Here is a 23,653-nt window from a genome sequence, read left to right on the forward strand (position 1 = left end):
CAGGTTCTCCTCCTCTTTCTTCAAACATCTCTGAAGTGTGGCCACCTCACACACCAATGTCCCTTTGCTACCTCTGACATCTTGCTCTTCCTTAGGGCACTGTAGCTCCTTTCAGCTTCTCCCTGCCTTTGTGACAGTCAGAAATTTTGCTTGTCGTGCTCAGGAGCTTCCCAGGTCTGCTCCATCAGCTCAGGCTTTTGCCAGGCCCTAGTCACCAGCTTGTGTGCCTCAAAGTGTCCCTCCCCAAGGTGTCTGCATGTGGCATTGTCTCCTGTCCTGTTCCTAGCCTTGATGCACCAGTCTTCTTCATCCTGTGGTGGCTCTGAGCACTCTTCTGTCTGACTAGACACAGTTCCAGCCCTTTAGAGTGACTCCCTTTGTGCCCAAGTGCTCTGAGGCAGCCTACTTTTGCAGGTCCTGGACAAGGAAGTTCTTGCCTTGCCCAGGAGACCAAACTGGACTGAAAGTATGGTTAACCACAAACACAGACAACTTTATTTCAGCAACTAAGTCAACATTAGCACTTGTGTGCATGTAGAGGAGCAATGTGGGCAGGACAGAGCAGGCCTTCAGCGCTGAGGCAGCCTTTGGATCAGCAGGCATTGCCTCAGCAGGAAACAGTCACAGTCCTATGCAACCTGCACTGGATCCTGTCCATTCTCCTGCTCAAACTGGAATCCCCTGTAAGTTCTTCAGAAGCTTCTGCATCTCAGTGAAGAATTCCATCAGCTTCTTGAGTGGATATGGGCAGTTATTATTCTCTTCCACTGGTGTGGGTAATGAACTTGGCTTTGGAGTGGGCATGGTTGTTGGCCATGGCTTTGGAGGGGGCGGTGCTGTTGGCCATGGATTCGGAGCAGGTGGTGCTGTTGGCCATGGCTTTGGAGTGGGCAGTGTTGTTGGCCATGGATTCGGAGCAGGTGGTACTGTTGGCCATGGCTTTGAAGTGGGCAGTGTTGTTGGCCATGGATTTGGAGCAGGCGGTGCTGTTGGCCATGGCTTTGAAGTGGGCAGTGTTGTTGGCCATGGCTTTGGAGTGGGCAGTGTTGTTGGCCATGGTTTATAAGTGGTAGGTGGTCTCGTCCATGGCACCTGAGTGGTAGGTGGTCTCGTCCATGGCACCTGAGTGGTAGGTGGTCTCGTCCATGGCATCTGAGTGGTAGGTGGTCTCGTCCATGGCTTCTGAGTGGGCCATGGGGCATTTGTAGGACGAGTCCAGGGTGAGGCGGTTGGATAAGGATTCCATGACTGTGGGAGCATTTCCATCTGGAGCGCAATCCAGTCATAGAAGTGCCGAACAGAAGTGTATATTCCAGGCCGTTTCGCCCTGGCGCAGCCTCTGCCCCAGCTGGTTATTCCAACAACCCAGAAGAAGTCAGCGTCCTTGTCTTTGCACATGAGTGGACCCCCGCTGTCACCCTGCAGAGAACCAGAGAGGATTAAGGTGGTGTTGGGTGGCCCCTGTCAGCACCGGTGCTGCCTCCTTCTCTCTCACAGCCCCTGCCAGATCTGTATTCTCAGCTGAGCAAGGCTCTGTTCAGTGCTGGAACCTCCAGAAGCTTGGCTGGGAGTGGGTCGGGAGCCTATGAAGTCAGGCTCTCTCTCAGCTCTGCACAGTGATCCTGGATGTGCAGAGGACAGTTGTTCCAGCATTGGCATCTGGACATCTAGACTGCAAAGAGCACTAGCAGGGCTTTCTGGGCAGAGTGCCAGGCCTCAGGGACAAGGGAGATCCTGGACTAGGCCCTGTACATGGGCAATGGGTGGGAAGGCCCAGGAAAGGTGGGGAGCCAGGGCTAAGAGAGTGACTGGCCAGGGAAAGCAAGGGATGGCCTGTGTTGGGGTGGTGCTGCCTGTGCTGCTGGGGGCTGAGTGACGCTCCTACCTGGCAGGTGTCGATGCCACCCTCCGGGTAGCCAGCACACAAGTTGTGGCTATGGACGTCCCCCTGGTACCACTCACTGCTATTGCAGATCTGGACATTGATAAGGTGGACCTTGGCCTCCTGCAGGATATCGCTGGATGTTTGAGCTGTGAACACAGAAAGGAATGAGGACCTGGCAGCTTGCTGCCACTTTCCCCATCTGGAGGCGAACCCCTTCCCTAGGGTTTGGCTGTGCCCCTACAGAGGTGCTGGAGCTCTTGGGCCCTGTTGTCTGCTTTTAGGGAGTGGGAAGCCTTATTCTGGCCTCGGCCTCCACTGTCAGGAAGCCCAATCCATCTTCCCAATGTATTGAGCTTGCCCTCCATTTTTGGAAACTCACATCTTGCAGTGGTAGCACCCCAGCCAGCGACATAGCAGGTATCCAGCTGTGCCACGTTCACCGTGGCTTTGGGCACACACACCAGCTGGATGTGGGAGTTGCACTGGACAGGCTCGCTCATTTCCAGCAGTGCAATGTCGTTGCTCTGGTCGGCAGGATCGTATTCGTTGTGAATCAGCAGCCGCTTAATCAGGCGCACCTGGGCCTCAGGGCCCGGCTCTGTCAGCTGGGTGACGCCGATCAGCAGGCGCATGGCGCTGATGTTCCTGAAGGCATGTGCAGAGAGGGGTGAGAGGGAGCAGAGCCTGGAGCTGTGCCAGCCCAGCAGTGACCACCCTTCTGCCCAATATTGGCCCAGCAGTCACCAGCCTTCTGCTTCCCAAGGCAGAGGAAAGCAGCACTTAGGGAGGTGGTGACTGCTCTAGCACGCCTCAGGCTCTGGGAATGCCAGCTGGAGGCTGCTAGGAAGTAGTGGCATGTGCCCAGCCTTCTCCTGAGCAATTTCTCAGCTGGGCATTGCGTTGCCCAGGCACTGAGCACACTGCAGAGAAATGAGATGGGAGAAGAGTACGGCACCTGCTGATGTTGTGGGGATATCCCTGTTTCCCGCTCCTGCTTACCTGGACTCAGCAAAACAGTGGGCAGCCGTGAGGACCCACCGTGTACTGATGAGGGACCCTCCGCACAGATGCCCTGTGCCTGAAACCGAGGGATCCTGGATGCTGACAAGCCAGGGCCAGGCCCCAACCTCAGCATTTTTGCCACCCACGACACGTGTCCTGCCTCGTTCCTCATCGGAAGTCAAGGGCCGGACTCCGCAGCTCCCTCTGCAAGTAGAAAGTCATTTCCATCCTGCTCCATGGCTTGCTGCTGCTCCAGCAGAAGCTCCCAAGGTGTGTGGGGCAGCACACCAGGGAAGGCTGCGGGGTATGAGCCTGTCCACAAGGAACTGAGGCCTCCCTGTGGGGTTTGGGGAGCTGTGGCCTGGCCATGGAGGATGAGCAGGCCCTCTCCAGGGAGCCCCCAGTGCTGCCCAAGCTCCCTCCCCGGGCCTGGGGCCACTTACTCGCAGGTGTTCCACGTGGCCTGCACAGGCCTGCATGTGGCCAGCAGCGTGAGGAAGCACAGCAGCAGCAGCATGGCTGTGGCTGCACGAGGCTCGTGCCAGCTACGAGAGCAAGGCTCCGTGTGCCAGCACAGCCACAGTGCTCAGAGCACCTCTGGTGATCTCAGCCCTGGGCTGATGTCACAGAGCAGCCGTTCCATGTTCCGGGCACGGCAGCCTCTGACAGGGGCACCAGGAGCAACATGGAACGGTTTGGGTTGAAATGGACCTTAGTGATCATCCAGTTCCAGTCCAGAGCAGGGACACCTCACACCAGCTGCTGCTCAAAGCCCCATCCGATTGGGCCTTGAACTTTTCCAGGGATGGGGCAGCCATAGCTTCTCTGGGCACCCTGTGCCCATGCCTCACCAGCCTCACAGTCAAGAATTTCTTCCTAGTATCTATTTTAAACCTGCTCTATTTAGGCTTGAAACCATTCCCTCTTGTTCTATCACTATTTGTCCTTATAAAAAATCCCTCTCCAGCCTTTTTGTAGGCACCTAAGTAAAAGTCAGTTTGGTCTGTATGTGTGGTATTTTGGCCTGTGTATCTAAAATGGAAAATACCTGTGTCCCTGTTCTTCAGGATGGCTTCTCAGCCACAGTCAGCACTCTGAAGTATTAAGTGCTGCCTACAAAGAACAAGGCATAGAGAAAAAACTGATGAAAGCACATGGTGTTGAGAAGCATTGAGATATATCTGATAGAATCTAGCTTTGCTTTCCATGCCAGCCCATATATTCTGAAAACCTCCTGAAGATCCTTAACCAACCAACCAACCAACCAACAAGTAATCACAATAGCATCTAAATATTAACCTGCTGATTGATACAGCTGTATACAATTAATATGTGTATATATACATATTATTCTAGTTACATAGGGCTTGCTACTCCTTTTTCTGTTTTCAGACAGCAAGGAAAAGACACACACAAAGAGGAAAAAATGAGAAACTTGAAAAAGAGTCAAAATCTGTATTTGCAAACCAAATTAAATTTTTGGACACCTCAGTATTTAAGCACTTTCTTTTCAATCCTATTAAAAGTTCCCAGTTTTCAGAGAGTACCTGTCCTCCCAGAGTGATGGTTGCCTGATTTGTCAGTGCCAGCTGAGCATCTGCCACCATTTCTTATTTTGGGAAATATAGGCCCCATGTGTTTATACTTCTTCAGATTGTCAATCTCTTTTAAGGAGTTGGTGAAAGGTTTGCATTTGCATTGGTTTTACTTATCTGAGTTGTTTTCCCATTCTTATGATCACCCTTTTTCTCAGTGAGAGGTTGAATTTTTGGTGTAGTAATATCCATCCACATAAAAATGAGGGCTCAATACATTTTAAAAGGGTGAGCCATTTAATCATTGATGAAGGTACAACATTCTGAGTAAGTCTTAAAACCACCAGAGGTCACACAGGGGTTTCTTCCTCCCCCTTTTCCTCTTCCAGCTTTTAAAAAAAATTTGTTTGTTTGTTTGCTAGTACAGCTGGATTTTTGATACAAGGTTGCTAAATTTTAAGTACGGAAAATACTGAAAAATAACTGCATTCAATGCTTGAGCAGACCTAATGATTCTAAACACATATTTTCCTGTGAGAATTAATGGTGTCCCAGAATTGTGAAATTGTGCTGGTTTGCAAGACTTGGCAAATTTATACTGCATTATTTTAGTGACAAACAGGAGAAATTAAAAGGATGTGGGTAGTTTTTTGTTGTTGTTTTGGGGGATTTTTTTGTTTGGTTGGTTTTGGGTTGTGGGGTGTTTTTTGGGGGTGTTTGGTGGTGGTTTGGGTTTTTTTCGGGTGTTTTTTTGTTGTTTTTCCCTTTAAGATGGATAGGGCAGTCAACACATTTGGAGAAATCTCATACAATGTTAATTGAGTAATATCAGCTAGAACCACAACTTCTGCTGGCACAAGGGTCATCTAGAAAGTTCTCTTTTTGGTAAAGATGCTGAACAAATAAATATTTGAATGGGATATATGCCTCATGCTGATTTGAAACTTGCTAGAGAAATACAGACTTTGGATAAACTACATTTTTCCTGTCTTCTAATTTCAGCCAGTAGCACCATCCTCTGTGTGTGGGTACAAACACTGGTAACTAGGACAGATGTTAAGTACATATTAGTATTTGTTAATTCATATTTTTGGGTATTATGTCTTGCAATTAGTTGAGACATGTTTCAACTCTAAATCAATTCCCATACAACAAAAACAAAGAAATACTGAAGGGTACTTAAAAATTGGTTGGAAGTGGGTGATTAGACTCTTCCATTAATTAGGAAAGAATCAGATGATGGAATGTGTGCTGCAGAAGCACCAGTGATTGCACCAAATGAGCTCAAATCAACAAAAAACTAATTAAGTGAACATAATAATTACCTACAATGTATTCTTGAAAGATAGGAGGGCACAAAGTATCTACACCTCCTAGAACAGAGGGAAATGAAACAGGGGAAGATGCTGGAATATTCCAGGACCTGGATAGGGCCCTGGGCCAGGACTGACATACAGACAGACGCACAGACACAAAGGGTGTCCAAGTTGAAGGTGATCAAGTCCACTGTCAGCTCTGGCTTCTCAGGAGACTTGTGGTGCTCCATAATGCTGGGGAGAGATAAATAACTGAGCCACTCATTAACACACACCAGTTACCTCCAGGTGTGCTTAAGTTCCCTAGAAACTAGGAATCCACACTTACCAAGAATCCATGCCTGCCAGCCCTCTCATTTTCCAAACTGCAAAAAACCAAACAATAATAAGGCCCAGGACAACCATCAGTCCAAATTTTTCACTTCAAGTCAAAGCACTGATTTGACTTTTGATTTTTAAAGGACAACTATCATGGCTTTTAAGCAATAATCTGTAGAAGAGATGAATAGTACACTTAGGATCTGCATGATTTATTTGGCAAAGACTATTAGCTCCTTCTGGAGAAAATCAATAATAATTCTCATCTGTTTGTCAGTGGGAATTTAACGTAGGCTAAAAAGTCACTGAGAGTTTTATTCAGATGGAATTCTGCTCAAAACAGAACAAAAAAGATGAGTTTGAGAAAAATGCTTAATAAAGTCTTTAATTGAAAACTACTCAAAACTTGCATGTTCATCAGAAGAACATTACTTAATTTACTCAGCATTGCTGTACCAGAATCTGGCAGCAAGTTTTAAAAAGGAACTTTTTTCTCTTTCTTTACAGTCATAATTTATAACAGCTGAATTACTGGCTATAAATACTCTTTTCTTTCTACTAATGTATTATGCTTCTGGGATTATTCAGAGCAATATTTTGTTACTAAGAAAATAAGCTCCTAAACTGAGGCTTCTGGAAAAATAAACACATTCAAAGTAGCATCTATTCAAAGACTATCACTGTGCCATCTTAACAGAATAAATCTTATTTTCACTAGTATTAAAAAATATTGAAATTCCTCACTAAATTTATTTTTTAAACATAGGAAGCTGCTGCTTGCCATATACTGGAGCATATTTATGCATATACCAAAATTCAAGGTTCTTATTCAACTGAAATATAAAAATTCAAATGGGATGAGTTAGCAGAGGGAGTTTGCTGTTGAAAGCAGAGAGTTAGATAAGCAAAATACATTCTTAAAAATATGTGATCAAATTATGGAACATAGAGGACAATGATTTAATATACATAATGATACACATGGAGGAGTTTTTCCTCACATACAATGTACCTTACTTTAAAACAAAACAAAAAAACTCTACCAAAAGTCATCTGAAAAACTGACATGAGTAAGATTTGAATTTTGTTGATTTTTTTGATACTGCCCTGTTAGATAATTACTATGAGATTATTTGGGACACTGATATGTGATAGTGCAGGTCCATACAGCTCTTTGTGCCTTTTCTCATCAGAGATATTACACGTTTTGTGGCACAAACAGGCGCTACCTGATCGCAAACACAAGTCGGGCTTCGCTGACTGCGGCACTTCTGTTCTGCTCCCTGACTCGCACAAAATCTCACATATCACAATTCCCCAGGGTTTTTACACCTGCAGAGGCCAGAGGGAGGAAGTTTGTGAGCACAGGACAACACAGTTCTGTGGGATTTGTCTCTGGCTCTGGGGCAGATCCACGCCTGATGCTCACAGCCAGCCGGGCTGGAAAGATACAGGCTTCTCACATTAACACTCCGTGAGCTGCAGCGAACAGAGTTACCAGATTAGCTGGCTCCAATTGTGTCATAGTCTTATTTTTAGCACCCTATTATGCCTCTGGGATATATTTTATTTATCAGGGAATTGGACCAGATAAACAGATGTTGTAGCTGTTTTCTAAAAAATGGCTTAATGCAACTTGCTGTGAGGTACCTGAAAGACACTATGTTTTGGGGAAGGGGCAGAGTGAATGTGTGAGGCAAATATAGCAGTCCTGAGCCACTTCTGGGAAATTACAGTTAATTTTTTCAGGCAAACAGAGACCTAAAATAAATCAAAAAAGGGGTTTTTGTAATTTTTAGGAAGAAAAATAGAGGTTCTCCCAACATTTCTCTAATTTGAAACATTATTGCTTCTTGAATTTGAAGCAATAAACAGAAAAAGCAAGAATTTGCTGGAGAACTTGGCAAAATATGCCAAATGCAGTTTGGGCTTGCCCAAAGGACTGACAGTGACTCTAATGGATGCAGCAGTGAGCTTCATGTGGGTGTTCCCTTCCAGGGGAGCTGCAAGTCCCAACAAAGAACACAAGAACTGTAATTTGCATGGGTTAAGTTGTTCAGTGTCAGCACAAAAAGCTGAGTTCTGCTTCCCCAAGCATCATCTTGGAAAGCTGCCCTAGTTTCTTGGCTACAGGACAGGGTCTCTAAGAGAGCTTGGAGAACAGATGAGAGCATCATCTTGATGATGACACCAGGTTCAGTTAGGGACAGCTAACTGGGAGAAGCTAAAATTTAAAAAAAAGGGAAAAAGACATTTTATCACTTACTTAATCAAGCAGTGTTGACAAGAAGTGGCAAAACTACACAGGGAAGGCAGTGGGAAATAAAACAATTTTCTGACATCTTGAGTATGGGCTGTGCAGCAGAGAAAGGATAGAAACAGGGAAAGACTGCGGTCACAATGCTAAAGAACAGAGGGAGCACAGAACTGCAAAAGATTTTGTCAATAGAATTTCATACCAAATTATTGTCACAGGAGTCTCAAATTTTATTTCCTGCATTTCTCCTGGCAGAATGCCAATTCTCACATGACCTCCACAATTTTTTTAATCCTATCAATGAAATTGTCTTTCCTTCAATTTCCTTTCAGTTTTATTCTTTCCTTCAATTATTTTTCCTTTCCATTTTCTTGCCTTTCCAGACAGCTGATTTCCCTTAGAAGTTGGAGTTGTTTAATAAGAAAACTGACCATGAATAGTAAGTTTTCTCTTACAGAGATGAACCGGCACCAGCACGTCAACATCTGCAAATCTTCAATTTTGTGACTATTATACTCGATGTAGCCCTCCCGCACAGGAATGCCACCCAGAGTCTTTTCCTTTTTCTTACCTGGGTGACAAGTGGTTGTGCCAGGTGGCAGATTTGAACCCAGGCAAAGAGTAGATGAGGTGTAAGAGTATGGGATCCTTGGGAGATGCACGGCCTCTTCCATGGGCTGCAGCTGCTGGCTGTGGGCTGTCCCTTGGAGCATGGATCCCAATCTGTTCCTAATCTCAAACCTCTTCTGGCTGGGGCCAGTCAAAGTTCATCTGAACCTACCAGGCAGCCCAGGAATTCGTAGGTTATTTTGTTACTTAACAAATCCAGGTGTTCCTACCAGCTCAGCAGGGTTCTTTTCTGCATAATTCCAAAAGCCTTTGATTTACCTGCCTTCCCTGCCCCTGACTATGATCAGAAGGGTAGGTGGCAGGGAACAAAGCCTGATTCAGCAGCAGCTATTGCTCATTTTCTTGTCACTCTATAGGTCACTGGCTGGCAGAAATCTCTGTGGAAATGCATCTAAAAATATTTTGAAAACCTGGCCTCCACTGATGAGCAAATTAAGTGGTGACTCATGCTCCCCTCAGCTCCAACTCGATTACTGCAATTTGGGGGGCTGAGAAGCCGATGCTCCACCGAGACTGCAATTTGCTTAGGGGAGCAGCTGAGAGGCCTCATTGGCATTCATTGTTCCCAACACATCTCTCTTGTCCTTTTAATCACTAATAAATTTAATTTCACTTCTCACTGAAGATCTCACTCTCCCCCTTTCTGGCAAGAGGAACAATCCAGAGGCTGCTTTCATGACCTCTGCTGCAGCTTTAGATGCCGGCACAAAGCAGACTTGCCTGGAGCAATGCCTCCAACCTGCATTTCCCAGCATCGCTTTTCTAGTCCTTCACAGCTTGTCCATGCAATTCCAGAAGATTCCTTACCATCCTTCCTTACCATCCTGCAGGGTGCTCTCTGTTGAATGAGAATTTTACAGGAACAGGACATATCAACTTGGAGGAATTTAAGTCAAAATGCCTCCTCGTAGAAGCCTCAGTCTAATGATCACAAGCAATAGTGTGGTTGTAGCAAGAAAATGGCGGAGAGGAGACCACATCCCTCTCCTGACATTGTTCTGACAGGATGCTGTAAGTTTTGGTCTGGGAGACTGGAGCTACCCCATGGAAATAGGAACAAAAGAGATTTGGTTGTAAGATGCTGGAAAGCGCAGGCCATCAAATCTTAAGTAAAATACTCTTCATTTAGTCTCATCATGTGCTACATTATCCCCGAGCTTTGTTAGAACGATGGCAGGGCTCTTCAAACAGCTTCCCTGGGGAGGCTGCTCTGCAGCTTAACAACCTTGCACTGGAGATGTGCAAGTGTAACCAAGGGCAGAATTTAGTCTCTTGTCTATTTAACGTGTTTGCTAGGCACTGCCTGTGTTCCTGGCACTTTATAATAATAGTAATATAAATGCATTTGGATTATTACCAAATGGAGAAACTATGATTTAGCCCTTTACTGTGTTGTAATTCCCAAATGCATCAACATCTATTTAAGTGCAAAACAGTCTACAGTTTACAAATACAAAGCTGCGATTGTCTGCTTTAAGGGTTCTGTATGAGATTATGATTCAATACAAAACACAATTCAGTGTCTGAAATTTCATTTTTAATGGCAGAATAACATCAAAAAAAGTAGCTCTTTCTCCATATGCAGTCTTGCAAAAAAAATGTATCCCAGGGACTTGGCCCTTTCTAGTCATTTCTACATATATAACTGCTCATCTCTTATGCACGTATGCACTCGCACATAAATCAATGTGCTTGCAGACAGACCATATTTCATCTTGCCTTCTAACCCCCCCGTCAAGATATTTCCACAAAAAATGTAACAAATAAAACTAACAGCTCCTTTTTCCTTGACTGCCAGAGCAATGTAGGGGACTACTTCTGTACAAGCAAGCTCCTTCTGCTCTGTGAACAAGCACAAACTGCACAGCTTCTGCTCAGACTGCCTTTCTAGCACATAACCTGCTCACACTAACTAAAGGATCAATGAGAAAAAACACAACCACATCTTTGATTTTAACTACAGGAAAAATTGTTTATCTTGATAAGGTACTGGAGTTATCAAAAACTGTTCAATTTAATGCACAAAGAGGGAAATAAAATGTTTCAGTAATTCAACACAAAGTGCTAACATTGCCCATGACCTCTGAAGTGCTGTTTTATTGTTTGGGTGGGTTTTTTTCCTCTGCTCTCACGGGATGGTATTATAGAGAAGCAGAAATAGAAAGTGTTGATGATCAAGAGAATCTTCATGATGTAACATGGGCAAAGTTCTCATTTGCCAACAGTTTTGCCTGATTATGTTCAATATCAGTTATAAAGTTTTATTTAAAAGAGTTGTTCTAACCCTTTACTGAAAAACTGTTTAGGTTCAATGAATTAATTTTAAATTGATGCCAATTAGCAGCATTCTTAGGACTTTCTTTCCCCAAGTTCATAAAGTATTTCCAGATAGGCTTTTGTTTTAAAAAACAAGCAAAAAGTTTAAAAGCTCACCCACAAAAGAATAAAACAGACAACAGAGGTAAAAATGTGACCTAAAGGATAAATAATTTTATCTTGTTTTTCTTTTAACAAAATTGAATTCAAAACCACTCTGTTTATTAAAGACATATAGCAAGTCATAAAAAAAAAATCTTAACAGTCTTAACAGAATTGATGTGCACAATTCAGTTTCATTAAGTATGAATTCAAAATATGTATTTCAGTTTAGCTTGATATTCCTTTTAGACCAACACCAACACCCATACACAATATTTAAGCTGCCCCAAAGCAATCAACAAGGACTTTGTAAAGAGACTAACAAAACTACATTGTAAACCAATTTGGAATAGTCTTAAATGTTGAAAAAAAAACCCCAAAAACAAAGGATGTGTTCAATGGAATCTAAGCAGGTTGTTGGAAGTACTGAAAGGCAGAGATTCAGTACACAGAGGTAGCTCAGTAAGGGTACTTGCAGTGTTCTGATTATTTAGCATTGACACAACCACAGTCAGCTATTGTCTGCTTGAACCCCTGCTATGTATTTTGAAAAGGGAACACTGCCTCTGGGCTGTTGTCTCACCATTCAAAACAGAAAGAGTCATTGATTTCAGTGGGATTGGGACTAAGTCTTTATATTCTCTGGAAATTCAGGCTTATGGAAGTAGAACATAAAGAAACTGTCCTGAGTCTGGATGCTGTCCCCTGTTACAAGCAGGGTTTTAAACCCAGAGGAATTTTCCCCATATGGAACCAGTTACCACTTAGAATGCTTAAGGAAGTGGAACCTTGAATTTGGCCCAGGAACTCTCCATTTCCTAGCAGGCCTGTTTGTGGATCTGCCTGTGCTGCCTGGGGATGCACTGATCAAACTGTGAGCTCACTGCCCAGTGGGAAGGGGCCGAGGTACATGGCCAGTGTCCTTCAGCCCTCTTGCCTACTCAGCAGGGAGAGCTTGATCCCCTCTCCACAGAAGGAAAGAAGGTGGCATGTGCCACCTCCCATACCTTTGTCACATGGTCCTTTTACTAGTGTGCCAGTTGTGAGCAGGGTGATGCTGTCAGCTCCCTGCAATTTCTCACACAGATGGCAACAGGGAGTGGCCATCACATAAAGCACCAAGGATTGGTACCAGATTACTTTTTTCCTGCTGTTCACAGGACTGGAAGTAACAGACTAGGTAAACCAAGCACATTTTTTGTTTTTCAATAAGGCAAAAGGATATGAATTTCACATGCCTATTGTCACATAGATCTTCAGCTTGTGTAAAGGCTTACAGCCTTATCAGAGCTCTTATCACCTACATTTGCTACAGACTTGCTGCAAGGTGTTTGCACTCAGCCACACCTTTAGCTGCAATGTTCACCATGACACACATGGAAGCTCTGCATTTATATTGATACCACATTCCTTGACCTATTCCTTTCCTTACTCAATATTTTAATGCACAATTGCCAGCACAGTTTTTGCAGAGGGGCACAGCCCCAAGTCTGGACTAGAGCAGGTTTCTGAAATCTGCATCTCCCAGACAAGATGTAGTGCTGGCTGCATGTTTAAATATATGCCTGCATTCCTTTCTCTTCAATGCCTAGAAATAGTATTTTGTATTCTTTTTTCACCTAAGTTTATTAGAAAGAGTAATATTGTTTTTTTAGAAGTTGTGATTGATTGTCAAATGAGCTAAGATAGCGTTTCTGTTACTATAAGGATCCTTTTAATTTGAAAAAAAAAAATTGTCAACTTTCTTGTCCTCATAAGCTGATCTTCATTACCAATGCAGTAATAGAGAAAACATAGCTTGGCTTATTACAATAAAGGCTCTATTTCAGCATCCTAAATTCTCTGTGCAGGTCGCTGTGCATTGCACAGGGGGAAGGTGAAGAAAAAAAGAAAACCAAAAATTAATGTTCTTCAGGGGTAAATGATAAAAAGATCTCCTAGCTGCAAACACAAATACTTCACTCATACCCCAAGCACCAGACCATTTCTTTGAAGAAGCTTATGAGGCATTTAAGATATACAATGGCACAATATCATACAATGGAATTGAAAGAATTTTCTTGAGATACCATTAACTTTGAAGGAATGTCTAGACAACTGTGTCAACAAATGCAAATAATTCATGCTTTTCAGCTTCTATCCATTGGATGGCCCCATGCTGAGTATACACAAACTCAGAAGAAAAAGGCATGTCACAGTCATATGACTAGGGAGTGTAACAGAGTCACACAGAAATTCAAGTCAATCTCAGAAAAAAACCTTCAGAAAGCTGTTCCCCAAGAGAAGAGCAGGTAAGCCAGCAGTGGGATAGGCTCCTGGTCATTTTGGCTAGTTTAAAACAGAGACTTGCTGCTGGTGCACCCTGGCTTCAAAGCAGGGGCAATGGAAGAACCAGCTGTCAGTCGTGACCATTCACTCAGTTAGAAAAATAAACTAATGGACTCCAAAATACTGTACAACCTCTTGCAGCAACCAACAAAGTGGCTTCTGAAAACAATGCTTTTGCCAAAATGCATCTGTAAGGCACTTAACAGGTATCTTTTAATATATATATATATATAGATAGATAGATATAAAAAAATAAAATATGCACTAAAGCAACATTCACAAAACCCAGCTGTGTCAATTGTCCATGTGTACAGTATAGTACATATATACATTCACTGTGACACAGGCCATCTCCACCATTATACCTTCACGGGTGCTTTGGGCTGCCTGGTTAATTTCTGTGCCTGTGAACAGGAAACAAAACAGTCACTTTTTTATACCCTTGAAAGACAAGCAACAGCACAAGGTAAGAGTCTCATTTATAAAGGGCAACAAAACACTGTGTGTACTTCTGAGTGGCTGAGAGAGGAGTCAGCGTGCAGCTGACAGGCTGTGGGCTCTGAGATGATGTTTGTGCCTCATAGCCCATCACAACCTGCCCTTACAGAGGAACCACAAGGACCATGGCTACAGTGTCAGTGAAGGAAGCAGAGATGGGTCTCAGGTGCCTTTTACAAAGTGACGATTTGGACCCCACTCAAACCACTCGTGGCACAGATGAAAGAGCTTCAGACCCACTTAAGGAAAGACAGTGAAGAAAATGTGGGCCAACACCTTTGTGTCCCTGGCTTCCTTCCACATAGCTCAGAGCCTGCTAGAGGATAATCACTGCTGCAGTGGTGGATGTCATGCATCTTTGATGTTTATACCCTCCTTTCTGAGAAAAGGCAAGAAATAGCCAAAGTCCATCAGCCCAGAGGTGATCTTATGCCAGGGGACACCTGACATCTTTGTAGCTCCATTGTTGCTGAGGAAGAAAGAAACCCCTTTCTTTTTTGACAGCAGGGTCCAGCTCTGTGTTCCTCACAGGGCTGGCCAATTATGGTGGCTGAGCTATTATTCAGTGTGTGACAAAAGTTCAGCCCAGTGCTCATGCTTCCAGTTTGGCAGGAAGCAGCCTCTCTAAGTAAGGAGAGAAATGTGATAGGCTCAGAAAGCATTGGGTTTTCAGCTGCTCCTGGGCAGCAGTGTGGGCACTGGGAGGGATGCTAGCTCTTGGTGTGCTCAGCAGCAAAAAAAAGCTCTGTGCCTTCTTAGGTGGGACAAATTGGCCCAGGTGAGAGGAATTTAGTCAAATTAGCAAATTGCTGAAATTTGGAACTTCTGTTTTCCTGAAGAAGTCTTTTGGGTGAAGAGCCCTGACAGACTGGCATTTGTCTGAGTTCTTGTTTCCAGCAGGTTGGCTAAACAAGCAATTTTCAGTCTGAGAGATGCCTGATGGGGCTTCTTATTGTAGATATTAACCTTTAATATTGTACACTTAAAGCTTGTATGCACTGCTTGAAAATCACTCCAGCACAAATGTAAACCCTTAAAAAAACCCCAAACCTTTAAAAATAAATGGGATATATTCCCCCCAGAAACACCAGCATTTAACTATTGTTAAATCCAGCCCTTTGAGATTAGACTTTTGGATATTATTCAGCAAGAGACTTTGGAGAGAGAGACATCATTCCACACTTTGTTTGGGGAAACAATTTTTTAACTTTGTAGTTTGGCAGATTCTGCTGCCATATTTACAAAGTAGAAATACCTTAGTGTAGATGAACCTCTAAATATTTAAATTCAATTTCATACAACCCGATCACATGTACTATCATAATTAAGTAAGAATGTCACTGCAGTTGAGTACTGTGACTGGATAACTGCCTCCCCCTGCAAGAGAGATGCCAAAATGAAGCCAAGGTGTTTGTAGAAAATAAACATCAAGGGTGATGATGACATGTTTATTTTCAAAGCAGGAGACCATTATCCAGTCTCAACATTCACTTCTATTATACTTATTGTAACTGTACCAGAGCCAACCTCATTGATTTTTTTCAAAGAGTAATTAAAATAACATTTGTGAATAATACAGAAGACCAACTGAAGAAGCTGCAGCAACAGAACAACAATCCCCCAAAGTGGTTCTACAGTGGCATTACAGTCTGCTTAGCACAGGAGGTTTATTTGATGCTTAATGAATAAGAAACTAGTGCTGGTGAACTGTAAATCTCTCCAGTACTGCTTGACTGTTCTGATGCTCTGTTTAAAGGCTGTTTTAATTTGCAGCAGCTGACAGCAGCCCCTAAAGGCCATTACTGCCCTGAGAATCAGGGAGGTCTGGATGAGCTCCAGCCCCACTCCTGAGATGCTGAAAAGAAGTCAGCATTGCAGGGATTGTTCTGTCACCAGCAGCATAAACTTCAGGCTGTCTTTCTACAGGAATAACATGGAATTTTCTTTATACCACAGGTAAAGTCTCCTGATAATTTCTGATTAAAAGAAAAACTATAATTTTCAGACTGATGGATAATTGCCACTGGATTCTCAGATTTTAATTTTCAGATACTCAGACCAGTATATATTAACCAGGTCTGATTTCTGAACACAGTTTCTGAAAACTGAGAGTTTTCCTGCTTTTTACCGTTCAGATAACACATGAAAATCACTGATTTGGGATTTTAGCATTCAAGATAGCAAGGTTACTTTAGTGGTGTGAAGCTGTAAAATGACAGCCACTCGGTTTTGCTGAAAATTGGAAATATGAGTGCTAGCAATAAAATTTCTCTGGTGCTAAGTGGAGAATGCAGGGTGCTGATGGAGCTGCACAGTAGTTCTCAACCCTCACTGAAAATGGCTGCCAAAGGTTGCTTCAGTTGCTGCAGCTTGTTGATCTTTATTATCTCAGAACATTAAAAGACAGCATTAAATTAGATTTCATGGACTAGCTTTTGCAGGGTGGTTATTCCGAGAACCTGACTAAAACCACTGCAATCTTCTCACAGAGATCACAGAATGGCTGTCAGATGTCAATACCTTCAATTTGTACCAAAATAAGCATAATTTGATTCAGTGATGTTGATTCCAAACCCTCTAGGTTATAGTTTATAATCCTACAAGTTATACCATGCCTTGATTTTGGTGTGAAATGGGATGACCCAGACTGCTGTAGATTTCTTGCTGTTGTAAGGAGTGACACAAATGGGAAGGGAAGGGGGGGGGAAAAAGTTTCCATCTTGCTTCAATCCAGTTCAGAAAGTGTCCTTATTTTACCTCATTTCCCCAGCTCCCATGCCAGCCAACACATCTTTGTCACTTCTCCATAAAGGAGATCCAAAGCTGTGATTATTAAGCAGCTAATGGATGGAGACATTCTTATGGGGCATATTCTGAATTCTTAATTTGAATTAATTTGTAACTTGAATTAACTGTAGAGGTCTAACTTCATGCTTTGAACTTTTTCAGAGTCTCTTGAATCCCCTTTTCAAGCAGGATAAAGTTCTGCACTTTTATTTTGATACTGCTATGTTTATCATTGTTGTAGAGGAAGCAAGGAAATAGAAAAATCCCAACCACAGAAGGAACCCCAGGAGTTTAGGACATGTGTTTTGGTATTTTTTCCCTCACAGTACACTTGCCATTATAAATCAAATCCAGCAGTCCTTACCTTTTGCCTAGAAACCATCCAGGATTTTATTGTTGGTACCAACAGGCTGCCAAGAAGGATCTGAGCAGGATGATAGATGAGCAAAGGGACGGAAATTAAGGACAGGTATTCATAACCTGCAAATACTATCTTCAGCATGGGAATCCCTGCAGGCAGAAAAACAGGAGACAGACTCTCACCTCAGACTTTGAGCTTCAGATAAAAGCAAAGCACTTTATATTGCACTGACATTTCACAATAATAAAAAAAAAAGAAATCCCAAAATGAGATGAAATGTTTTATATATCAAAAATACAACCCAAATGAGCAAGAGCATGAATACAAAAAATACATGGCAGAGAAAGTTCTGTGGCAGAAAGGGTGGAGTAGGGAATGCCATAAAAGATCTTTTCTAATGATGCTAATATTGCAGTAAATAAAAACTGCTGCTGAAAACTTGATATACAGTACATTCTTCTATAGCATGACTGTTCAGTTGCTGACCACAGTTCTATACTGCTTCTTTACTACCTCCTCTCACTGGGGTGTTCTGTATTCACACGATTGTCCTCCATCCAACCTGCCCAACTTCTGCTTGTAACATTTGCAACCGTTCTTCGGTCTGTTCTCCACTGGAGGAGGGTCATGTTTTGCTTGTACATTCCCTCCAGCTGGTGAGCATCCAAATGAGAGCCTTCCTTGCTTTGACTGATCCATGAGACACAAAAGATTTAGTCAGATGGGTGAGCAATATGAAATGAGCCTGCCCACAAAGAGTTGGGCAGCAGCTGGAGTACAGAAGTTGCTAGATGCTGGAAGAACTGAGTGCTAAGACCTAGAGATGGGCCATTTTTTCCAAGAGCTGGAATCTTCACTCAGCAGTGCTAATTCTATCAGATATCTCCATGCACAATCTTCCTGCTTGATGATGTGATATGTAAAAATAAGTTTTATTTACTTCTGCAGTAATGAAACCAATTATGCCTACTTTGTATATATTACTGTTCAAAACTACCTGTTTAAATCTTGGAACTTTGCTAGCATGCTCCACAAAGTGCAGGTGTGGACAAAACCTGCAACCAGCTCTGTCTTGCCTGACCAGATATTTGCACAGCTGCCAACAAGAGCAGCTGTGATGCCTCAGGAGCCTCCTGAGAGTGCACCTTATTTTCTCTCTCATCTTAAATGTCACTCTAGGAGTCCTCTGCCAGCACCAACATGAAGCAGACTGCACACGCTTTTCACAGAGCTCATCTGAGTGTCTCACAGAATCAGAGAGAGCTTTGGGTTGGAAGGGACCTCAAGGACCATCTTGTTCCAGCCCCTTGCCACAGAGACACCTTCCACCAGACCAGGTTGCTTCAATCCCAATCCAGCCTGGCTCTGCTTTGTCTCCTTTCCCAGGAATGGCAAAACATTGAGGTTTGTGCCACACATCCTCCATTTCCCCATGAGGAGATGCCTCAGATCAGCCAAAGCTGTCATATTTTTGGAAACTTTTCTTTATATCTTGGATAAACGCCCATTCTCAACACCACTTCAGGCTTTCTTTAATAACCTTGACCACTCCCTATGTGAGCAAACAACTTATTTGTTGAATATTACTTCACCAGTACCCCACATTGACATATATCTGGGCTTGCTGAAATCTTTATGATGCTTCATAGCACCATTTCTTGTAATTATTATTATTATTATTATTATTATTATTATTATTATTATTATTATTATTATTATTACCTTCATCACATCGTACCACTAAAATCTCATGCCTGTGCTAGTAGCCTTTACCTATGTGTATATTTGCAGGGATGGATTAAATAAAATAAATAAAGGCTTGCATGTTTTATTTCAGCATTATAATTGCCTTCAAAACAACATCATGGACCTATCACACAATTGCTTATTATTAACACTAATTTCTGGGGCTTGGGAATAAATAGTATTTAGATAGAAATTAAATGGGCATTTGCATTATATTAAGGCATGTAATTTACCTCAAATACCCATCATACTGTTTTTGTAAACAGATTAAGGTTTTATTGCCTGTTTCCACATCTCAAATTGACCCTTGCAGGTCCTTTTCTATTTTGTAATCACAGAAAAATACACAAGAGTCCCAAGCTATGAACATGCTGTATTTCTGTTTGTAAGACAGTACCTGGTGTTTTGGTAGTGCAATTTCATCCACAGATCCAAAAACATTTTAGAAAGCTGAAGAGGGCTCCTACAGAGAATCAGAAACACTACAATGACTAGCCTAAGATGACACAGAAACTAATGGCACAGATGTGAACAGAATGCATCCAAAGTGACTGAGACATGCTTTAGATAACTGTACATTTTCTGAAAGAAATAAATGAAATCCCAGCTTAAAAGGTAAATTCTCTAGAGGAAAACTATTTCTGTAAACTAGGAAAAGAAAATTAAAGTTGTCAAATAGAAATACAAAGTACTACAATTAGCGTGACAATATAATTAGATCACTGGGTAGAAAGAGGTTCTTAATTCACAGCTTGCTTAAATACATGTCACAACAACATTTCCTGGAAGCTACTAATGTGCAATTAAAGTTCCTATTATTTACCAGGAAATGCTAACTGATGAGAAGAGGGAATAATAATAATTTTTACAGGTAAGGACTAGTCTATTGGAAAGAAAAGAAACCCAACCTTGTTGCCTTTTCATGCACTTTCTGATCTTTATAATTCCAACTTTGCCAGTATGCAACTCTCAGAAAATATTTCGTGACAGCGATCCCCATAGTGTAGTCCCAAACGCTTGTGTCAGTAACATTACCACAAAGCTAAACAGCATGAGTGGTATTTATTTTTAAAAATGCCATCTAAACTTTTTAGTAGCAATATGTAGCAGCTGCAAGCATCAGTATGACTGCTAATGTTTTCCAAACATATAAAACTCATGCAAATATCTAATTAGGGAAAACATGCTCTAATAGTTACTTCTGCCTCTTTTAAAATAAAACACAAAAATAACTACATTTTTCTCATATATATATATATATATGTATATAAATATACATATATAAACACTTGGGAGAAAAACAAACACTGAAGGCTCATGCCAAAACACTTCTTCATGCTGCTGTGGTTTATGGAGTTACAAGCTTCCAGCAATCTCATTCAACTCTCTGCCAAAGACCCTCACTCACTAAATATCAGGAGACCTGAATAACAAAGTTGTCTTCAGCTGTCTTCTGTGCTTTGGTGCTAAGTTGGTCAGCTTTGCTCAAAGTGGGGCTTTAACAAGCTTCCCATCTTCCTCCAAAGACAGGAGTGGGATGAGACAGCAGCACTCCACCTGACTAGAACTACAGAGAGCTGCAGCAGAAGGGAGAAAAACCAGACTGTTCTACAGGTATCCCTTTCAAACAAGATCATTGGTATTCCCAGCTTTTTACCCCAAATTTCCCTCTTCCCCTTTATTTGGGTATGTTTCTCCTATCAGTGCTCCCTCATGTTCCCATCTTCCTCCTTGCTCTTTGGCCCTGGTGTTCAGAGGCTCTTTTTCTGTTTGTGTTTTTTCCCTTCCTCCTTTTCCCTCCTCCACTCCTACGCTTTCAGCCTCCAAGGGTTTGCTTCCCAAGACCTTTGATTCTTGTCATTGCAGCCATATAAGTTTTGGCTACTTCCACTAAAATCACTCAGCTCCACTAAGGGCAAGGGCACCAACATCACGGTCCCAGTGTGGCTGAGAGAAGAAGACAGGTCTGTAACAGGGAGCACATTGCAGTTTTCTCCCTTATTTGTGTCCTCACTCAGCTCTTCTTTTTCCACATTAAGCACTTTGCAAACCTGAGGAAAGCAAAGGAAACTGTTTATCCTTGACCTCCAACAGCAGCAAGGAGGAGTGAGAGCACTGCTCTTGCAGCTCTCCATTGCTCCAGGGTGTTCCAGCTTGGCTCCAAGGCTGTGGATTATCAGCCCTGGCCAAAGGCCACTGCTTCTCTAATAACCTGCTCGACTGAAAGCTACTTAATCCTTCCCCCAGTCTGCACCCAGTATAATCTCCCACATTCTCCCCTTTCCCCTTTGCTATTTTCACATTTCCTAAAAGGCCCATGAAAATATTATGCTGCACTTCACTACATTTAGTTAACTGTAAAATAATAATAATAAAAAACCCTAAAAGATTTGAAGGTATTTTAAAGATAATTTAAATATAGGACTCTTTTCATCTAGCTATCACCGCAGTAATATAAATGAAGCAAATTAATTTTAATGCTCCAAGGTTCTGATTCTGTGTCACTGTCACTGACAGGATCCAACTAGACTTTATGAGATGGCATTTGACTTTATGGAAGTGAGCACTATGCACGCATTTACAATTTTACAGGGACTTTAAGCTGTCATGCTGAAAAATGTTTATAAAACATTAATCAAAAAATGCCTCTTTAATACAATGCATTGTCTGAAAGATGTTAGAAGGCACATATTGTAAATGGATTCTTTTTCTGACTAAAGTAATTTCTACCAAAAGCCTTTCCCCACTGCTATACAAGTACACAGTGTGGAGAGATAAAGAGCACTTTCTCAGCACATTACTACCTGATCCAAACACTTGGGAAATCACTAATGTACAGCATGCCATATTTCCATGTCACACATGACACATTTGTCTAAAATTACCCAACAGAGTTTGACATTGCAGCATATTCCTTAGCAGAGCTTTCAACTGACATCTGCCAAGTAAGAACTTCAAGTAGGAGCTTTCTTCTTCTAACAAGCAAGTAAGAGTTTTCTTTTATCCTATACCCATGATGGAAATGATAAAACAATAAGCACTGGAAATCAGGGGTTTTTTTCTATTTTAATATGTTTATTTTATGCTTGCTGGATGTGTAAGCTCCCCTTAAAGCACTGTTTCATCATTTGCTGTTTTCTATCACATTGCAATGGGTTCAGAGAACTCAATAGAACATTTTTATTACCACCAAAACACAGGCCATTATCTCTCACACCCAAAGCAGAATTATTGCTAGTGCTCTACTTCCATACTTCACTGTATAGGTTTTTTTCCCTTCAATCTCTTCATAACAAACAATTTATCCTAAACCTTTATTGCCTACATTACTGAAACACATTCCACATCACCAAACACTGCAGCATTTCTTCTCAGGAAAAGAGATTTGGGGCAAAACAGAGAGGTCATCCTAGGGCTATGGAACCATCAGGCAATCAGGAATCAGAATGCCAAAGAACCCTCACAAAGAGGCACTGGAAATACTTGGAAGAAAAGCTTTAGCCTCTGAATTTTTACCTCTCCCTTGTACTTGTGAATGCATTTCAGAACCCTCAATTGCTACAATCTTCAAGTGCAATACACAAAATGAATCAAGTGCATGATAGTGGCTTCTCTGATGCTCTTCATGCCACTCTCTTACTGAAGGATCCTCTCAGGGATTGATGTGAAAGGAACATTATTGGTCCAACAGCTATTTCTTATTTCAGAAAAGGCCTGTAAAGAGGGGCTTATATTGTGCTGAGCCTCTCCCAGACTGCCAGAGCAGAGAGGGTCTGAATTTGTGCTGCAAAGACAGAGCCAAACAAGCACCTGAAATTTGACTGCCAAGTTTCAGACCAGCTCTGCTTGGAGCCCAGTGGCTGCATGGTGGGAGGGGCTGGGAAGATTCAGCCAGTGCCCAATTTAGGGGATTAGAAAAGAGTTGTTCATACAGAGGGCTGCCAGAACAGCAAGGTACTGCTCATCTCACTTGAAAACTTTCTTAAGGGCTTCCCTGTTTCTTCCCAGGCAAATCATTGCTGTGGTTAGTTTTGGTGCCTGTCCTCAGTGAAGCCAAACCAGGGATAGATGTTTCTTGCCCTTTTCCAGACTGTGCTATGACATATTGAGATCACGATAGAAAAAGATGCTTTTGACAAATTAACTGGATTCTTTTTCCTACATCCATGCCCTCTCCAAAGCACACCCTGAATTCAAGTTAAATGCTTTTCCTTAAGGAGCAGTTTCTTTCAGGGATGGGAACAGCTAAATGATACCTGACAACCCCTAACAATGCAAATATTTGCTGGCTACTGAGTATTCCCATTCCAGCCAAAGAAAGCACCTTCCAGTGTAATATGAGATCACATTACATTGCAGGGAGAATTGTGCCCTTTTGCCCACTACATGCATGCTGTATGAAGAAGATTCATGCCTAAAATGTTTTCAGGGAAAAAAAGAAAAATTTTCAGTACATTTTTATATTTCAGGTCAGTGACAAGTGCAATGGAAAGCAAAAACCAGGCTCGTGGAGTGGTACAAACAAACATCTGAGGGGGAGATTACACAAAGGACTGTGAGATTTTAAGACAC

The 23,653-nt window shown here is 42.4% G+C and overlaps 1 protein-coding gene and 1 pseudogene across 1 annotated transcript in view; both read right to left on the reverse strand.

Moving 5' to 3' along the window:
• Nucleotides 1–578: 578 nt before the first annotated feature.
• LOC134419119 (acrosin-like) lies at nt 579–3,366 on the reverse strand (annotated as a pseudogene).
• Nucleotides 3,367–10,458: 7,092 nt separating this feature from the next.
• Nucleotides 10,459–23,653, reverse strand: part of SLC10A7 (solute carrier family 10 member 7) — a 140,193-nt gene continuing 126,998 nt past the window's right edge. Inside the window, exons 11-12 of the mRNA XM_063156742.1 lie at nt 17,339–17,484; nt 10,459–14,093 (exon numbers count right to left, since the gene is read on the reverse strand). Coding sequence (XP_063012812.1) covers nt 14,049–14,093; nt 17,339–17,484 — 191 coding nt within the window. The 3' untranslated portion in view covers nt 10,459–14,048. The remainder of the gene's footprint in view (nt 14,094–17,338; nt 17,485–23,653) is intronic.

This window comes from Melospiza melodia, chromosome 5, assembly GCF_035770615.1.
Source record: "Melospiza melodia melodia isolate bMelMel2 chromosome 5, bMelMel2.pri, whole genome shotgun sequence".
Taxonomy (NCBI): Eukaryota; Metazoa; Chordata; class Aves; order Passeriformes; family Passerellidae; genus Melospiza; species Melospiza melodia.